This window comes from Colias eurytheme, chromosome 3 (genome assembly GCF_061535395.1).
Source record: "Colias eurytheme isolate Ceu_HAF_F1 chromosome 3, ilColEury1 Martin Lab GWU primary, whole genome shotgun sequence".
Taxonomy (NCBI): Eukaryota; Metazoa; Arthropoda; class Insecta; order Lepidoptera; family Pieridae; genus Colias; species Colias eurytheme.
This window is the reverse complement of record NC_142982.1, coordinates 1,666,837-1,687,892: the sequence shown is the minus strand read 5'-3', so window position 1 is coordinate 1,687,892 and position 21,056 is coordinate 1,666,837. Positions and strand designations below refer to the sequence as shown.

General features: G+C 33.6%; 1 protein-coding gene and 1 long non-coding RNA gene across 5 annotated transcripts in view; one reads left to right on the top strand and one right to left on the bottom strand.

Moving 5' to 3' along the window:
* pot (zona pellucida domain protein papillote) overlaps positions 1-21,056 on the bottom strand; it is a 71,645-nt gene that overhangs the window by 9,678 nt on the left and 40,911 nt on the right. For all 4 annotated transcript variants that reach the window (XM_090119348.1, XM_090119351.1, XM_090119350.1 and 1 more), the window contains 6 exons: positions 19,446-19,521; positions 5,904-6,040; positions 3,045-3,128; positions 2,410-2,547; positions 1,000-1,136; positions 524-729 (listed from right to left, as the gene is read on the bottom strand). In XM_090119348.1, coding sequence (XP_089975474.1) covers positions 524-729; positions 1,000-1,136; positions 2,410-2,547; positions 3,045-3,128; positions 5,904-6,035 — 697 coding nt within the window. In that variant the 5' untranslated portion in view covers positions 6,036-6,040; positions 19,446-19,521. The remainder of the gene's footprint in view (positions 1-523; positions 730-999; positions 1,137-2,409; positions 2,548-3,044; positions 3,129-5,903; positions 6,041-19,445; positions 19,522-21,056) is intronic.
* LOC149909357 (uncharacterized) lies at positions 7,446-8,302 on the top strand. Its single transcript, XR_016458567.1, has 2 exons — positions 7,446-7,808; positions 8,062-8,302. It is a non-coding gene; the product is annotated as an uncharacterized LOC149909357 (long non-coding RNA).

Genomic DNA, 21,056 nt, shown 5'->3' with positions numbered 1-21,056 from the left:
GGATATATTATTATTAAAGATAGCTTAATGCTATACTAATAATAATATATTTTTACGAACATATTGAGCCCTGAGTATACATATAAGATATAGAAGCTCGGTGTAAGTAGGTACCGTCAATTGCTTGACGCATTTAAAAGACATCCAATTTCTTTTTTAAATAAAGAATAGCAGAACATTTTTTTCAAGGAATCACGAAACTTTCCTCTTAATATATCTTAGACTACTTTCGAAACTAATCTCAACTATTTTTCGAAAATAATCTCAACATAACATTTAATCTATCCATAGCCAATGGTGCATTTTAGAAAAGCAAACAAACGATACTTTTTATCGTCTCAAATTACTTCTTTACGGTCAAATAACCAAACCAAAAACCTAAACCTAAACAAAATCTCTGCACACAGAAACCAAAGGCCACACCAAAAGATTTTTTTTTAACTGAAGATAGTAAAGCGCTTAACCACAATCTCGCCTGATGTAAAGCTAATAAGATGCGGTCTAAGATGGCGGTCGAACTTACCCTGAATACTCTCTCTACTAATAATAGACGCAGAAGAATCATCAATCAACCGTCTCGGAGCTGGTAGAGCTCTTCGTCTCAAGCACAAGTAGGAGACTCCAAGACCCAAGAGAAGAAGAGTCAAGAAGAGAATCGCGCAGATTATCATCAGAATGTGGGTTCCTGCGAGAGGAGCTTTCGCTGGGAGTGGACCTGGTACATCGTTCCTGGAAAGGGAATATAGTTATGCTTAAATAGTACTAAGGTTAGGTGAACTGCATTTCAAAAAATATATAATGAGAAAAAAGGCTTTATGGTAAACCTAAAGGACATTTTTAAACTTTTTTTTTTCCATTTTTTTCGATTCGAAATAAATCTTTTAGAACGATACATTCGGAGACAATTTCTTATTATATCCCTTTTAAACCCAGTTTAATCATCAAGATTATAAAAATTCTTTCTTTCTTTTAAATAAAGCCAGTTTAATTGGCACTTACGTAGCAAGCAAAGGTTCGTTGATAGCCACTATGGGTGGTGGATATCTGCAGACGATGGTGATCACCTCATCGCCATCCATCTCCAGCCCGGGGTGGAATCTCACCACTATGTTGTTTGTGAATACTCGGAGGGGGTCCTGGAAAATTAGGATTATTTCGCTACCAGGTGTGACATAGCATGATGCAGATTTTGACGAAGCATGTCGTAGCATGATTTGGTATCTAAAGATTGAATCACGCTACAAAGTGCCGCCCCGCTTAAAAAGTAAAGTTTACAAAATTACACATATTGTAAATCCCACTAGGGAAACCTGTGCGGGGTCAAACAGCAATAGCCAACACCAAGCCAACACATTATTAAAGTTGGTTGTGACTTTACTATTGGTCTTATGCAATCCGGAATAGAAATTTCAGAATATGAACGCTATGGCTAGACACTCATAAATTCTAATCAGTCAATCAACAGAGCGTATGCGTCCACTTTCAAATTACAGATCATAAATACCAAATAAAGAGCAATAGACTACAGGCCCATGTTGAAAAAATTATGGGTCATTTGACCCACCACCTGACCTATCTAGAATGATATAAGAGCATAAAATAATAAGATTCAGCACTATGACGTCACTCGTAAGCTGTCCACCTGAGTGCAGGTGAGAATTCGAAAGTTCAGGTAGAGATTTTCTCCCATTGTCTCCATGATTTTTGTACGGCGTTGCGGAATAATGGCTTAAAGGCAGTATAGAAATAGTATGACACAGATGCCGTACAAAATTGGTGGTCCACAAAGTCGGAATTTATTTTTATTTTTCGACAGTTGCCGGGGTAAATTTGGTCATTTGATTTTGTACGGCATCTGTGTCATACTATTTCTATACTACTTTTAATCAATTATTCCGCAACGCCGTACAAAAATCATGGAGACAAGGGGAGAAAATCTCTACCTGAACCTTCGAATTCTCATCTGCACTCAGGTGGACAGCTTACAAGTGACGTCATAGTGCTGAATCTTATTATTTTATGCTCTTATATCATTCTAGATAGGTCAGGTGGTGGGTCAAATGACCCATAATTTTTTCAACATGGGCCTGTAGTCTACAATCCAAAAGCTACAGAGCAATATTTTATTGATATGCCTTTACTGGTATTTTCTTATTTACTTTAAAACAGATATTAAATCTTTAATTTTTGTCAAAAACTTTTTTGAGCATAAGTAACTAAGCAAACTATAATATATTTAAATCTTGTATTGTATGAACAAAAATGTAAACTAGTTTTTACTTTTTGTTCATTATTAGTTATTACTGTAAAATAAAGAAATAAAATGAATCAACTTTCTTACAACGTTTTTTTTTTTTCATATTTTTAAAATAATACCTAATAATTTTGTATTAAAACTATCTCAAATACCTGTTTGGTGCCACATCCCTTGAGAGGCAACTCCAGTTTGTACGAAGTAGCGCCCTTGCCTGCCACTTGGCATGCGGAGTTTCGGTCGAAATCTGCGTACGCGATCCCATAGAATTTCTCGTTGAATTTTAATTCGATCTGAAAAACATCACATATTTATCACTACATAGTACAAAACAAAGTCGCTTTTTCTATCCCTATGTCCCTTTGTATACTTAAATCTTTAAAACTACGCAATGGATTTTGATGCGGTTTTATAATAGATAAAGTGATTCAAGAGGAAGGTTTTAGTATATAATTTATTTGGTTTTAGACAAAGCGGGCGAAGCCGCTGGCGGTGAGCTAGTTGAATATAAAACACATCCCTACTGCTCTAATCGGTAAAAAGAAACATCGTGAGGAAACTTGCATGTCGTAGAATCAAAAAGTTCAACAATATAGTTAGCCCATTGGCCAATTCAAAGCCAAGTATCATTATACTTGGCTTTGAATTTGGGCATTTCGGTGGTCAAAATCTTATCGTATAGTCAAAATCGGTTTTTATTTTCGACTCTTTGATACAGAAGCATAATAATACGTTCTAATAATAAAGATAGGTGAAAATATTCTAACTAATTAGTTGTTTTAAACTTTACCTGCATAGAACCTGCAGCACAGTTGAGCGCCGCTCTTGTTCGATTTAAAAATATCACAGGACTTAGGTCGTCGAGTTTTGTGACCTGGAAGTAAATAAATTGATAATAAGTAAAAATTGGAATTGCTTTTATGAACTTATAGTATAGCAGTACTGCAGTAGAGTATAGTATGAACTTGTAAACAATTATAGGTATGTTAGAGTCAAAGATATTGGATTTATACATAATATTATAACTGTAACATAAAGTCGTGTGTGTGTGTGTAAAAAATATTTTTAAGGTGCGTGATTTTTTTTTTATTTCTTTGACTCCTGACCTCATTAAACCCTCCTTTTTGAAGTCAGTTAAAATACTTTAAGCGTCCGCGTCGTTCTAAAGGCAATCTTGTTCCCTTCAAAGCCTAAAAAACCTATAAATTGCATTTATTTTACGACCCTCTACATAACGCCTGTTAACCAAGAGATGTACCTATTTGTCTTGTGTTTGCACTGAAAATATATAACTAGATGTGCCTATATTTAGCAGCGCTGTCTGCTGTCTTAATAAATCTGGCCGACTAATTATTTGCCAGCGGTTATCAGCATTGGGGCCCGTTTCCGTTCGCACACGTCACGGTATTTGACATGTGACGAATGCGTCACTTATTTTGTTTTAAGTAAAAACAATCAAGGGTGTGAGTCACCTGATGAATAATCATGGATAATAAAATCATTACATCAGTTGGACGCCACTAGTATTATGGTGTTTGGCAGCTGCTTTGACCACCTTTAAAAGATCCATATAATTTTATTTCTAAATGTCCTAAAAATAATACACTAGTTTAATCGTAAATCCACGATTTTATTTCTGTTGTGAGTCATCCGAAAATCTTATATATCTGGATCTGTGATATAAGCAAATAGCCATAAGTAAGCCGTAAGGTAGCTTGTCATTGATCGCCATGTCCTAACTTCAAACAGCTATTCCAGCATATAAAAACTGCGTATTTACAAACTTAACAATGGAAACACGTCCACCAGAGGCTAGTTTATTCGCCACACTGCCGGTCCGTTTGAGCGTTGTACTGATTGTCAGGAATCTCCGTAACAATGTACCACGGTCCGCACAATGTTGTAGCACCGCTCGTTAAGACAAAGAATAATTTCTGTATGCGATCTGATAACGGATGAATGAGCGTTTATAACATTTTATATAGCTGTGCCCCGCGGATAGAACTATGGGCAACGTTCATCCCTCATTTTCACCTTAGCGAGTGATTAGTACAACCTATTGGAGGCGTCTAAAAATGATATTTATTAATTTTTACATTGCTTTATGATGATGACTAGATTTCCGCCCGCGGCTTCGCCCGCATTTTCAAAGGAAAACCCGCATAGTTCCCGTTCCCGTGGGATTTCCGGGATAAAACCTATCCTATGTGTTAATCCAAGTTACCCTCTATATGTGTGCTAAATTGCATTGTAATCGGTTCAGTAGTTTTTACGTGAAAGAGTAACAAACATCCATACATCCATACATCCATACAAACTTTCGCCTTTATAATAGTATTAAGTAGGGATGTAACGATACCGATACCGATACCGATATATCGGCCGATATATCGGCAAGCCGATATATCGGTATCGCCGATAATAAATCAACCGATACCGATATTTTTTTATTAAATTCTTTCTTTTATTTTATGTTTTTGCATTGTATTCATTCATATTGTTTTATTTCTGTTTCTGTAATAGTGTTAAGGAAGAGCGGAACCTCCGGACACAAGCATTTTATTTGCTTACTAGGAGTGCTCCAATCACAAATTTGTTTATGTAAAGGAAAGAAATAAATAATTTTGAATATTTTTAATTTTTAACGTGATAACGTTTTTAAAATCGTTTTAGTCGGGTGACATGTTCATAAACTTGTGTCACACCAAAACCTCACGAGCGCGATCGCAGGTATAACGAGAGAGAGACGGACCGATCTCCCGTTTCATCTCGAGCGCTGCCACTGAATTATGTTATCACGTAAACATCTCGATCGTAAACCTACTTTACAAACAACCAATTTTTTTGATATCAAATAATTCAAAAACCCGCGCCCAATGAACGATGCGGGAGGCCGCCCGCGCGTGCGCACTTTGTTTTCTGAAAAAACTCTACCAATAGTAAACTTTTATTAGGTACTGATTGTATGTGTATTACTTAAAGTTTAACTGACTTCGTAAAATAATAATACTAAAATAAATGGTTTTGTTGTTTTTTGATTTGGCATTTTTATTTAAAAGAATACGATTAACAGTTGTCTCTGTTAAATGTTGGTAACTTTTTATGAATAATTCACTATTTATTTTTCTACCAAGCCATCGATATCGGTATCGGTATCGGTATCGCCGATACATTACTACAAATATCGGTATCGGTATCGTATCGGCAAAATCATGTATCGTTACATCCCTAGTATTAAGATTACAATGATGTCCGTTGGAATTACTTAAAGCAATTACGAGAAATTATTTCAATCTGTCTTAACGTTTAGGTACGTCCTGCAAAACTTACATCGTTTGGTATTTATCGACTAGTGCAAAAATATCGATAAAGAATTAATGTCGATAATGGAAATGAGTGCATATTTTCAAAACCGAAAAATCAAACCAAATTGTGAGACTATACCTGAAAAATATCCATTTAAGTACCTATGATAACTAAAGTTTCTCAGAAATAATAAATGGGGAAATCCATCTTCATGATAAAATATACACTAGCGAATACGTGTTTGGTGACGCCATTACAAGGTTGTGTCTTGGGAATAACTGTCAGTGTCATATGGATCATGTTTCGCCTTTGCCGACTATAATTGATAGAACAAGAACATTACCTTTCCATCAAGCACGGTCTGCTCCGGCAAGCCTTCCCCCTGGTACGCGATGTCGTTCGCTTGTGATCCATAGTTGGACTGCGCTTGCGCAGCGGCGAACGCGCAAACCAGTGCGCACCAAAATAGCGCCATTTTTGCTGTAAAAAATATATTTTATGAGTATATTTTGTAGGAATAAAAAAAATCCGTGATTATATTATTTAATTTGCTACCTCTAATGTATACCCTGCTTTACTTTAAGAATATTCGCATGTAAATAACATGCTTAGATTATCGATGTAACTACGTCATATTTAAACTAAGTTATGTATTTTTAATAAATAATTACCATTTTACTTAACAACTAGGTACCTACCCATTTATTGTACCCATTTACCCCTTGCCCTTTTATTTCAGTGTTTTTTTACATTTTCAATTCCCTTAGATTCCAAAAAGTACTTTACACACTACCATAATATCTTTTTTTTTACATTTATCCCGTTTTTAAAGTATTTACATTCATATCATTTATTAATAAAACAAAACAGCGAAGCCCCGCCCAAAACTACTTTTCACGACACAAGGTTGCCGTGTATTGGCGCCACACCTTGACATTTTTTGTGTTTGACAACCGCTTATGTCATTGCTTTAACATTAATTGTCTGTCTATACATCTGTTTATGAAATCCTGCTCTATTTTTTACAATAGTACCTACTAAACTACCTACTAACAGTAGCATGGATCAGGCATTGAATGATTAGGGATGTTCTTATTTTGGATGATATTACTTTTGTCAACAATTATCTTAACTACGAACATAATATTTAAAAAGATATTAAATTATATGATATTTTTAAGAAAAACTAACGTTCTAGAATAACCAAAATTGCCTCAAAATAACTAATTTTTCTTTTAGATGAGAATTAGATGTGCTCTAATGTAAAATGTAGAAAACATATAGAATAAAGTACCATTTTATAGTACAAGGATAAACTTAAGTCACGCCTATTTTACAGTTATACAACCAGTAATGTGCATATTATTTTCTAGTATGGAGTTTGTTTCTAAGAAAATATTTCCCGATTAACTTGACGTAGACACAATAAAACTGCGATTCGTTGACCCTATGTCGCCAATGCAGATTTTAGGTATGACATCATATTACGGATTAGAATATTAATGATTTGTAACCGGTATAACGTATAATATATTTAATTTCATTCCTTTTCAAGATTCTCTTTATTAAAAACGATTCGTTAATTGGTTAAAACCAAGTAAAAAAGATACTATGTCAAAACTACATTGCCGCCAATTTCTAAATGTCACAGGGATGGCCACAGACTAGCAATAGATAATTCATGACATTTTCGTCTAAAACCACGATACGCTTATCTAATATGTAATACACGACGAAAGAAAGAACAAATATTAAGTTCAACGACATGCATTGTCGCAAAAGCTAATAAACTTATTAAAATGACCAAATACACGTACAGTTCAACGGCCGCCATATCATGTTCCGTGCTTGCTCGTAAATTTGGCGGCAAATGTCTTTGCCAAACGTAGACAGAGAAACCAATAGACAAATTGATAGTTTATGTCGCATTCACACAAGAAAAAGAGCAACTTATGCCGGTGTTGTGTAAAGAAATGAGAGAGAACGATAAAATTTTTTGTTTCACCCAGCGTGCCACTTTTTTCAAGAAAAGAAACCTACTTTGCTAAACAAAGTTTGACAGCTAACTATCGTCTTCCCTAAAAATATAGTTTTTACATGTTCTAAGTTACGTAATTCATGGTATGTTTGGTTTTTAATGATTTAGACTTACTGTTAATACCTTATAAAATAATACCATGGTGCGGTGTAGCGTTAAAGGGTGTTAAAGTGATAGTGGAACGAAAATGCCTGGATTGTCTTTTCACTCGTAAGTATACAACTCTTTATCAGTTTATAGGCCTTCATGATATTTCAGCGTGTTAATATATTGTGTATCACGTGCTGTTGACTTGAATACATTGTTTAAAAACCACAAAAATAACAATTATAAATTTTAACCTAAAAAATTTTGTGTTGCCAACTTTTCTACAAATTGTTACCCACTATTATGGGAAATAATAATATATATTCTGCAGTGTGTATTTAATTAAATATCTGAAATATTCAATGGCTTGTTCCAGTTTTCCTGAACCGGATAATTTACGACAAATTTGGATTGTAGCTACAGGATGAACAGATTGGAAACCAAAACCGAAGGTTAGAAAGTATTACGGCAATCACCACCACCGCGACGCTGCCCCGCCGAAGACAATGGACACTCTTGGTTCCAACTTCCAACATTGAACCGGAGGGACGTAGTTAATTAAGTTAGAGATAATTTAAATGTAATTTTTTTATTACAATAAATTATTATTAAGTAAATTTCGTTTTTTTTGCGCGTTCGCGGGTCGGTCAATATAATTAACGTGTGTATCTGTTAATACTTACGAAAATAAACATTCTTTTATTTTTTTTATTTTATTTTATAAAAAATAATGAACAATCGAGTTTTCATCTACATTATCATTACATACACATTTTTATATGGGATTATGATAATGATATATATTATACATACTAGTGGTCCACCCCGGCTTCGCCCGTGGTACATATTTCGCAATAAAAGGTAGCCTATGTCCTTTCTCAGGTATCAAAATATCTACATACCAAATTTCATGCAAATTGTTTTAGTAGTTTAGGCGTGATTGAGTAACAGACAGACAGACAGAGTTACTTTCGCATTTATAATATTATATAGTATGGATTATATAATATATAGGTATGTGTATTTACATAATATGTATTACCCATCTAAAAGTAATATGTTTATTATATACTAGCTGCGCTCCGAAAACCATACATACATATGTACATACATAATTACAAACATTTTCTCTTTATAATATTAGTATAAACATGTAAGTATGTAATGTGGATATCTCATTATTATCCACTTATGTTATGTGAATAATGATATTGAGAGATTTGTATCTTACAAATTGCGGGGTAAATTTTCCCTCACATGGTAACCCTAAATATTGTGACGTATTCTTTTTTATCTCTTTCTGCGACACGCATTGCCGGTGTCTATTGGATTCTCTGTCTACGTTGCCAAATGACGTTTAGTTTTCTGGAACTTACAGAACTCGTTTTTACTTGGAACTGTAGAATGTATTATACAATTCCTGTGAAGTTCGTCCTTAGACTTTAAAATACCTTTACAAGGAATCCGACGAAAAATATAAACTGGTCATGTCAAAGATTTTTAGAGCCCTATTAAAGATATTAACTTTTTAAATAAATTGAAAAATAATTGATCTTTTCACAATTTTTATATTCCATCCATCATCATTAACCACGAACAAAAAGCTTTTGACAGTTTCCACAGATTATGAAAGTTACTTTAACCTAATTTCCTTTTCCTCACAATGAAAATAAAAAAAACTACTGAAGCTTTGATCGCGTAAACTCACATAGCATATCTATAATTACCTTTCTAAAATATTATCAGTATTAATACATGAAAGTGTTGAAAAAATCGTATTAATACATGAAAGTGTTGAAAAAATCATAATCCCTCCAACTAAATTTTAATCAGTAAAAACGTTTAGTCAAAAGAATGTCATACAACAGTTTTACAAAATATTTAAATACTCTGAAAGTGCTCTGAAACGTGAGAACATAAACCAACACATTATGTCACACGTAATTATCTCTTATCATAGTTTTTGTGGACGTTACTTTGCTTCTTAGAATGGTACATTGTTGCTGACCGTACATTAATTCCATCTTACAGTTATACGCGCTGTTACCCGCTACGTTCTGTTTGTAGAATAATAAGTACAAAACAAAATTAAATCCTACTAATATTATAAATGCGAAAGTTTGTGAGGAAGTGTGTGTGTTTGTTACTCTTTCACGCAAATACTACTGAACCGAACAATGAAATTTAGCACACATATAGAGGTTAACTTGGATTAACATATAGGATAGGTTTTATCCCGAAAATTCCACGGGAACTATGCGGGTTTTTATTTGAAAACGCGGGTGAAGCCGCGGGCGGAAAGCTAGTGAACAATAAAGAGACCACGACAGTATACACAAAAATACTGAAAATCTCATGTGTAACCAAACGGTTGAGTTATTTCATATTGAGCTGAGTTTCTGACATAGTTTTGTAGTGATAAATAACTAGGTATAGTTGCTACTATTTCTATCAAACAGCTAAGAACCATCTATACTATCGATAATAATCAGATCATCCATCATTTAAGAAAGTGTACCAAAGACATACAGAGACACATTGTAGGTAATCCTATAAATCTATCTATTCATGAAAATGCCATCTTATAGTATTAAATATCGAGATTATATTGATTATTATTGATGAGAAATATGATGTCGTCTAAGTGCTAAATGTCGCTGAAAATTATTATCTTTGCTATTTTCTATAAAAAAATATTTGAAAATATAATTCTGTATTTTGTGACTCAAACTAACTTCACGAATAATTGCTATTTTTCTCGGTCCTCGATGATAGTAAATTTAGAGTATGATATTGAAAATAGTACACATTTTTTATCGCACATATCAGCATATAGCATTATAGCATATAGCATTATCCTTTAATCAATATCTCTATCTCCATGTCACATGTCTACAGATTGTCTTAAAACAACATACATTTATGTGTATGTTTGTACAACATGTTATAAACTTGATTATATTACTTACGAATAAAACCCACTATGGTTCGATTAGCACAACTCAAAACTTAAATGTAATGGATGTAAGGCAGTTCATAAACGAACGTTTTTCGAATCTAATTCTTAATTTATATGCATATGATAAATAATTGGCCGTTGAGGATAGCCGAGGACAAATCTACACAGTACAACAAAGTGATCCTATAAGGTTTCGGTTTTTTTTTCCTTTTGACGTTCGGAACCCTAAAAATGGATCTAAGTACATCAAATGTTATCTGCACTTGTCTTCATTTAAAGCTACACTTCTATAAATAATAGAAAAGATTTTAAACTTGTGTATTTTAATGTATGATCTCAATAACTACTGACTTTGTTACAGGATGATTCCTGAGTGCTAGATTTTGTTGTTTTTAACATACGAATAACTAGGCAAGTATAAGTTCAAACCGTTCGTGCATAACCAGCATGCACCTGACATATTTATGAGCACTTTGCATGTGAATGGAAGTTCAGTGGGCGCTGACATTGCACCTACTCATTCATTGCTTAATGCCCCAGCGGAATGCGGCTGAAGGTTCATGCCTTTACCATAGATACTATACTAGTAGTATGTACCAACTAGCTATTACCCTTCCTTCAATTGGTCAATAATTCCCATGGGAATGAGACATTTTACAGCGATAAAAAGCACTCTCTAGACTAGTTACTATCTTGAGGCATAAAAATCATACCATAATCTCGCTCCATTGCGACGTAAGAGAGACAAATAAGCTAACAAACCAACAAGCTTTCTTGTCTGTATTAAGAAAAGAGAAACAATTATTTTCGCTATTTTTGACGTGACAACGTCTTATATAATTCGATAGATCCGGCTGCACGCACGAAAAAACATGACTCATGCGGCGTTACCTTGCTCTGAGGCGTTCCATATAAGGCTTGAAGTGCAAGCGAGAGCGCGGAACGAGCGACAAAGAAGCACAATCGGACGTTGTCACGATTAACTATCGTCAGTAAACCGACTTTACAGACAACCAATATTTTTTTTCCTTCTTGAGTGATACAATATGGCTTCAATGATAACGTGAGGGCCGAAATCGAATTTTTACATGAAGTACGAATCGTGGTAGGTAATTTCTCAGCTTTCAGCTCATCTTAAAGCGGTCACCCATCATTAAACTAGCACTTTTTAAAGCTGTTTAACCAACAACTTTTGTTATATTGATTGAGATCAATATACCGGATCTTAGTATCGATGTCGAATGTAAAAAATTGGTCATTAAAAACGTCCAACCATTAAATACATCGATAAAAAAGGAAACCACCTACCCGAAACACGCAACTTTTTGTGAGAAAAACACTGCGCCTTCGCAAAATATTACAAACCATCATTGAATAAACGCAGTCGAATTTAACCCATATTGCGTACACAATAAGAGTGATAATAGTTGACACTATATGACGTAATACGACCTCCCCAATACATTTTTGGTTATCCACTTTCACTTTTAACATATCGATAATATATGCGAGTTTATTGTTTCATTACGTATTAAACACAAGTTAGTGTAACAATGGACTATGTTGTTTGCTTTTGAACATGTGCGTCGGCCGTCGGTCATGCAATTCTTTACACCGCTTTTGTTTTTAAAATACCGAGTTAAAGAGCACTTAGGTATATGGGATTCCAAAGATTTATCCAGTGCATTGATAAAATATTTTTCTCGATAGGACTACAAGCCCGCATAGGACAAAAATATGGGTCAAATGAACCACCAGGGGACAAATCTAGAACGATAGCAGAGCAAAAAATAATAAGATTCATCACTATGCCGTCACTTGTAAGCTGTCCAACTGAGTGCAGATGAGAATTGAAAAGTACAGGTAGACTCGGTAAATTTTGGTCATATATTTTTGTCATCTTAATTTCATCGAATTCTTGATATAAAGAGCTGTAAGGTCATTTGACCCTGTACGGGAACTTTTTTTAAACATGATATTGTAAAATCCAATTGTTGTATAGTATTGCCGTTCAAAAGAAACCGTTCTAAAAAAAGTTATTGAGAAATGCAAAACCAGAAATTTTGTTAAAGTTTAAACATCGTAGATTAATGAAATATAATAGTTTTCTACACTTTATTCGTTGTTTTAAATAGTATTAACATAGATAAATTAGGAAAAAACGATGCCGTACATTTTTGTGCAGACCACATCTTTTAGGCTGATGAAAGCGACGAAAGCTACAATTTTAAGGGTGCTTTATGGCCATTTGATACAGTACGGCATTAACATATTTTTACCCAACTACGGCAAAGCAAAAGGAGGGTTATGGTTGTTTACAGGTCATGTATGTATGTTCATCTATTCCCTCGTAACTTCTAAACTACTTATCAGAATTCGACAAATGACATATCATTAGAAGCGTCTGAATTGTTCACTGGATAACCAGCGACCAGCTAGCTAAAGGCTATATGGGGTTTCACAAAATCTAATGTGGCGCCCTCTAGCGGACAAAACATACAGAGTAAAAAAATAAAGTTAAGATAAATATGCAGTGTTTGGTATCATTTGGAAGCGCTTTACTTGTAAATTTTGAATATGTATATATTACTAGCATTTGCTTGTGACTTTACCTGTATTCATGGGCTGATTGCATATAATTCACATCTTTTCGTTCATAGCTTTTTTATTAGTTCATCAATTTAACGGAGTCCATTCCACCTGACTCCGACTTTCCAAGGTGATAATTAACCACCTCGAGCTTCTTAATATTAATGTATATTTATATTTTATTATCAAAATATAAAGCAAACATTTCGTTAACTATATGGATTTTTTTCTTTTTCTGATTTTTCCCCTTTGAACCAACGAAAATGTACGGCACATGAAAAAATATTATCTATGCATAAAATACTTTAAAAATAAATTTATTTCGTGTTGTGTCAAATGACCCCCTGGAGTGGGGAAAGAGAGGGGATTACAACTCTCGATTTTTTCCCCTTGTCCCCATGATTTTTGTACGGCGTTGAGGAATAATGGATTAAAAGCAGTATAGCAATAGTATGACACAGATGCCGTACATGGTCAAATGACCAAATTTACCCCCGGTAACTCTCGGAAATTAAATAAAAATTCCGACTTGGTGGACCACCATTTTTGTACGGCACTGAGCGGTTTCTTATTATTTTTAATGGATCTATCGATGGTTAAGAATGCCGTACAAAAATATATGACCAAAATTTACCGAGTCTACCTGTACTTTTCAATTCTCATCTGCACTCAGTTGGACAGCTTACAAGTGACGGCATAGTGATGAATCTTATTATTTTTTGCTCTGCTATCGTTCTAGATATGTGCCCTGGTGGTTCATTTGACCCATATTTTTGTCCTATGCGGGCTTGTAGTCTATATATTGATGATTTTTATGTTACCTATTTAAAATTCGATTATTTTTGCAGCGAAAACGGAATCAATTATAACATAGTCTACAATTTCTAACATAATTTTTGACATTATTCAAAGAAGTTTCTTTAACTAGGTATGTTATAATCTTTATAATTTTAATAAAGGATCTCCATGAGTTTACGTCTCTGAGTTAGACAGTTATTTTTACGCTATAAAATTCCTACAATTCAACCATACCTCGTTAGCTCTACAGCTTGTTTTGGCCTAAATCCCGTTCCTTAACAAAAGCAGTAAAACATTTTATGTTAGTGCTAGCTTGTACCTGTATTGAACTAACGACCTCGCGCCAGCCATGTCCTACTTTTAGAATGGTTAAAATATTACATAAGACAAAACATGACAATGTTTTAACTATTGTGGGCGGAATGGGGATAAGATGAACATCCATGTTCCTTGCTTGCTTATTATATTTATTTAATCTAAAATATACGTAATCTTTTATTAAGTGTTGATGTGCCAGTACGGCAAAGCTTTACATTTAGACGAGTGATTTTAATCCTTAGGGAAATCAAAATGAGTGCAGCATGCTTTTTAATTTATGAATGTAAGATTATAATTATGACAATTTAAAATTCCTACAGGCAAAATACTTACATAGTTTACTGCATTTATTATTTTATTGGACCAACTTTAAATATTTTTAAACACAATATATAAAAAATATTTAAAGTACAGAATTTTTATATTCGAAAATAGCTCCTTTTGGAGTCAATCACGTATGCGATTGCGTCCAAACAGAGCTGTTTTTACTACCTATAGCAAATCTCAATCTTCATTATATTCAAGATATCTATACTAATATTATAAAGAGGAAAAGTTTGTAAGTATGTATGTAAGTATGTATGTATGTATGTATGGTTTTCACGCAAAAACTACTGGACCGATTTCAAAAATTCTTTCACCATTAGAAAGCTGCATCCTTACTGAGCAACATAGGCTATATTGCATTTTCAAAAAAATTAGAGATCCATACCAAAAATGCAATAATGTAACCCAAGGTGTAAAAAAATCCTCAATAAAACTTCTGTCATCGCGTGCGCTGCGGAATCTATTGAAGATAGAACAAAAAAATGTTCTACAGTATTAACTATAGAATGGATCAATATCTACAAGAAAGTCCGCGATACCATATGTCCATCTTCAGTAGTTATGTTACTACAACAACTTTTTTACGTTTTCAAAGTAAATAGAAGTGCCGACAGTAATCAAACCATGTTATCCATACACATATATTAATCCTTATCCCATTAAATGATGTTTTATTACAGACTGTTTCAATACCAGCAAAATACTTTTTAAATGAAAAGAATTGGATATTCCATTCAAAAGATATAACGAATTTGAAAGTGTCAATCTACAGAAAATAGTAGGTATACTGTTCGAGCAGGCCGTAGTGCGGGGGTCACGGAGGAATTCTACCAATATGCGTCTTGACGGAACACAGTGGGGTTGTGGTCGGTACTCGGTAGGAATCCGAGATAACCCACGGCCCCTCCCCTGGAGGCCGTGGGTATCTATGAAAGATTTCCCCACTAAAACAAAAAAAAAGGCCGTAGTGCGGGACGGGGTAAAGGTGATTTTCATGTGATTAAAAATTAAACCTATAGTCCGACCTATAGTAGACTTTTCACTGTAACGATATCGCTATCTATGCGAGTGAAACCGCAGGGCATTGCTAGTCTACTATAATACTATAATAATCCCAAAATTATAACTCTAACTTAACCATATCTAAAGCCTTTCAAAATTGCAGTATCGATATCATATCGCCAAACCATCGAACTAGTCCAAACCAGTTATATGACTAAGAGCGGTGACATACCGGTATGTTACACAATATACCGGTATCGGATTAGGTCAGATTTGTAGGACTAAAGCTGTCTTTGAAACACTTTGATAATATACATATATATATTGGCACTTGGCAGTGCTATGGGATAGTACTTATGAATTGAAAATAACACACTATATACTTTGGGATTCCACTAAGAATAGGATCCATTGAGCACCATATTGCAACGTCATAGCTGTTAATTCAAACCATAATAAATGATACAAAATATGTCTTTCTTCGTCTCTTGTTTGCCTTTCGGAATATACGTGGGCTATGTTATATTACCTACATCACATACTAATTATAAATGCATTCGCATATCTATGAGGTATTTGCGTGATGTAACTCTCCTTAGGTAGAGCAATTAAATATGGTTAAATTGCACTGTTTACTTTGTATGAAAATTAGATAAACCTCACTTATTAAATTTATATCATAACATAGTAACGTTTATACGAATCTTACTTTTTTACAACAAGAATACGTACACATATACATTCATACATGATGGACAGACTAATAAATAGAGGACTCACTCTCCACTCATTGAATACCCGACCAATTAAAATACCACTATTGTGTGACATCAGAATGCACATAAATAAAACATTACGTCAATCAGCATTATCGGGAGACCATTTATGGTGGCTCTACATTAGTGAAGCGAATTCACGCACGAATTCATGTCCTCCACATACAAAGGATGCTCGCAATCGCTAATGAAACCTGCCGTGAAATAGACGTATAATCTGCTGCCAAAATCACTATGTTACTATAATATATAAGTTACTATGGTAATTATGGCACGGGGCTGCGAATGTGGATGTGTACATGAATGCCGCGTGCAGGCGCGAATACTTATTGCGGGACACAATACCATCTCTGATCATGCGATACACATTCACGTTCACGACTGTTCACGGAGCCTCATGGCACTAATGTGAAGCCTCCATTAAATAAAACGATGTGATTAGTTCTTTACAAACACATCCCTCGCTACGCATACTCGCACATCTCAGGTGGAAGAGCACCATTAGACTTTAGATCAAGTTGTGTATGGCCTGACACGTGTTCATGCTAGAGCCTTTGAGTCATATTTGTAGAATGCTTTTATTTTTAAGTTAAATATAATATGTAGTCGTTTATCAGATTATGTACTGTAACTGATTCTATCGTAACCAGTTAGTCTTTGAATGTACTGTAAATTATAGCATAAGTTATTACGACGATATTGTCTTTATTTCAGATTTTTGTCGAACCTCTCGGATCGGTGGTATTGTTTAATCAATAAAATTTATAATTATTTCAAAGCAGTTATAGCGGAATCTCCGTTTTTACTGATTTTCTCGATTATTTCTAGAATTAATTTTTCTTCGAATTTTAGTTATTTAAGTAATTTATCCATTTCTCAGTTATTTTTAAAAACTGTAGATGTCCAAACAACCTAGAACTGTGCATCGGCATTTGTATTATTTCTCTGTAACTGTACTTTATACGATCTCTTTTTTACTCAATATACATAGTATTTAAATATAAACAAAGTGTATTCAACCACACCTGTATTAAGTATATTCCACAACAAAAAATTACAATTTATCACACTACAATCTTGTTCCCGAGAAATAGTGAGATATTTAAATAAAATCTACTTAACATTTTTCACACATACTCGATAGCTTTTTTGTTCGATACATCGTCAATACCTTCTATTTAAGCACCTTGTTATGCTAGGATATTTTTTCCACAAACAACTATCGAATTAGGGATGAACACTATATAATTAAGAGGCAAAGAGAAGTAATGAAAGGTTGCGAAATTGTTTAAGTATCGTGCAAGTATAGACTAGAGAATGTGGAGTAAATAAGGTAATAAGAAACTTATTATTGTCCAATTTAGTTGTAGGTTTTCATAGTAAATTTTTAAGTACTGCAAATTAGACATACGCTTTTTAAATCAATAAGATTATTTGAAGTCTAAGTTACTGTAAATAATAATAAATAATTATGTAGAGCGAACTCTATAACTGTTTAATAAGTCTATAGTAAAATATGGAGAAGCATTTTTTTTTATTACTGAGCCCTTATAAAACTATGTGTAAACGAGTAAATATAAATATATTCTTTACAAGATTCATGAATATAAACCTGCATTGAAGTGTCATGTATAATGAACCGATCTTTAGATAGCCTAACCTACCTTGTTAAACGTTATCAATAAGATTTAAACCATAAATCGATATCAATAAAGTCCAAATATGTTTGTATTTATTTCCATTTAAACGTTCAATGCGTTGCAATGTTGCAAGCTATCGAGATAGCCCTGAGATACGTTCAAGTATTGTGTTGCCACTTGCCATATCTTCGAGCAAAAAAACATAGAAATAATTGCTTTGAATAATTATTAATTTTCAACAAAAAGTCGTAAGGTAAGTAACTCTTGCATATATATTTACAAATACATATATTTAAATTTTAAGTAATTAAATTTCAGTATGCGAAGTTCTAATCTTTCAAAGGGTATTTGAATTAACATAATTTATTACTTCCTTTATAATTTTGAAACACATTCATATTCAAATATGTATAATAATTTTAATATATTGCAAGCTTTAACTTTCCCATCTCTTACGTCACTTAAAAAGGTTTTTTTTTTCGTTTATCATGGCAATAAGACTAAACTTTTTGCCAGTGACCAGTTATAAAAGGTAGGGAAACATAATTTTTTACAATTATTACAGATGATTTAACTTAAAAAGTTAAGAATCACTAAGAATATTTTTAATCTATCGTCAGTCAGCGCATTCACTATAAAAAGAAAACATTCCTTTTTCAAATGACGCGGCAATTCCAAAAGAAACGTCAAAAATTCCCGCGCAAAATGTAAGGTTATGTTCACGACATTAACTCATCTTGAAAGCATTGGAGCTATTCATACTTCACAAGTACATATAATTGCACTCTGAGCACATTCTCGCAAATTATAATAATTAGTGTAATTCAAAGTAATAAAGCACGTTAGATTCATGTAATTATAATGCGGTATGTTGAAGCTAAACAGTCTCTTAGAATAGTCGTAAATATGCATTTTTTTATTCGCAGATATTAACTTATTTACTAGACTAGATATCCACCTCGCAGACAAAGATTGATTAATATAGTTTACAGAGATAAAAAATACCGAATGTATTGATATTCCATTTGCCCCCAATCGTGCAAAAGCAACAAAAAATAAATATTATTTTAGTAGCGAGCTAAAACAATATATTTAATTTGATATGTTTTTTGCACTGAATACATAACACCTTATACATTGTGTCCTGTGAATTAATCCATAAAATCTTATATATAAAAATGAATCGCAAAATGTGTTGGTAAGCGCATAACTCGAGAACGGCTGAACCGATTTCGATAATCCTTTTTTTATTATATTCCTTGAAGTACGAGGATGGTTCTTATGTAGAAAAAACGTAAACGTACCACGGGCGAAGCCGGGGCGGACCGCTAGTTCAAAATAAAATACTCACATTAAAATTTATTTTCTAACACAAGATGGCAGGTTTCGTTCTGGCGGGAAAACTTCGTCACATCTTTGTCTCGTTTCTGCAACAAAAGATACAAAATTACATTTATAGGACGATAAATAATCTACCAAAAAGTTATTTTCTTACATAAGTATATTATATACGTCCAATTATTTGTTTCTTTTTCGCAGTACCATTCCTACTTAGTACTTACCACGTTACCATAAAAAAAATCATTTAAGTATAAAAAGTTTGATAGCATCGTATGCATCACCTCCTTTTATAACAGCAATCGAGTTCCTATTAAAACAATAAGTAAACATAATAACAGTAACAATAACGGTCATCATATTATTATCATCATATCGCAATACCCGATCACAATATGTGCAAATATATTGAACTATTTGTTTTTTTTTGTGGCCAGTAACAAAAAAGTTTCTTATTAGTTATCGAAACTTTTTGCTTATAAAGAATAGCTTTCAAATGCTATTGTATCTTTTATCAGATAGTCAATACATTGTAACCTGTACGTGTACACTTGCTATAAAAAGTCCGTTATTATCACAATGGTGATAGCTGTGCCCCCGTCTGCATTGTATGCAGATGTCGACAGATAATAAATATATAGTCATGACGCCTACTGGCGTTTAAACCTACTGTATTACTAAGTGTGTATCAATGTGAAGATGCGCGTTGATTAGATATATCTATACGGGGTAGTTCTACTAAGACTAATAATAATATATAATTCTTTTTTCTTCTAATAATATATATAATTCTTTTACAACTCCACTTCTTTACAAGATTTTCATGGCGACTCCCCAATCCCCATGTCTATATTACAATCGTCTTATCGACTTCTTTATACTGAAACGATGAATGAAACAAGTATGAGAGATACTCCCATGTCCTGCGAATGAAAGAACTTATTTAATACTAGCTGCGCCGCGCGGTTTCACCCGCGCAGCTCCACTCCTGTTGATCTTAACGTGTTTTTATATAGCCTATAGCCTTCCTCGATAAATGAGCTATCTAACACCGAAAGAATTTTTCAAATCAGACCAGTAGTTTCTGAGATTAGCGCGTTCAAACAAACAAACAAACTCTTCAGCTTTATTATATTAGTATAGATTTTACCGAAGTTATAACTCTATTATAGAACTAGGTAGAGCAGAAAGCTAATGTGTTGTTTATCTGCCTCTAACCCAATTTTTTGTTCATGATTCATTAAATAAGATATTTAAAAACTTTACATAACCGCCCCTTTATATGAATCCAATTACAAAAATTTCCAAATATACTTCAAGCAAACATACATTCACTTAGTCAAAGTACTGCACAACCTTTTTGCGACATTCATGGTTCACCGTTCATACAATCACGAATCATTCTTCATCAAATCAGTCATCGTTCTACCGAAGAACGAGAGTGGAATTGCAATGAGTGAGTCAATTTGTAACCAACATGTCGCATGGAACGAATATTCTGAGTATTGACTCGTACTAATCATAAATTGTAAACGTGTTGTCATAATAATTGATTGTTTTACGAGTATTATTCATGTATGTTAATTTCTAAACGAACGAGAGCTAATTAAAGATTTTAAAACAA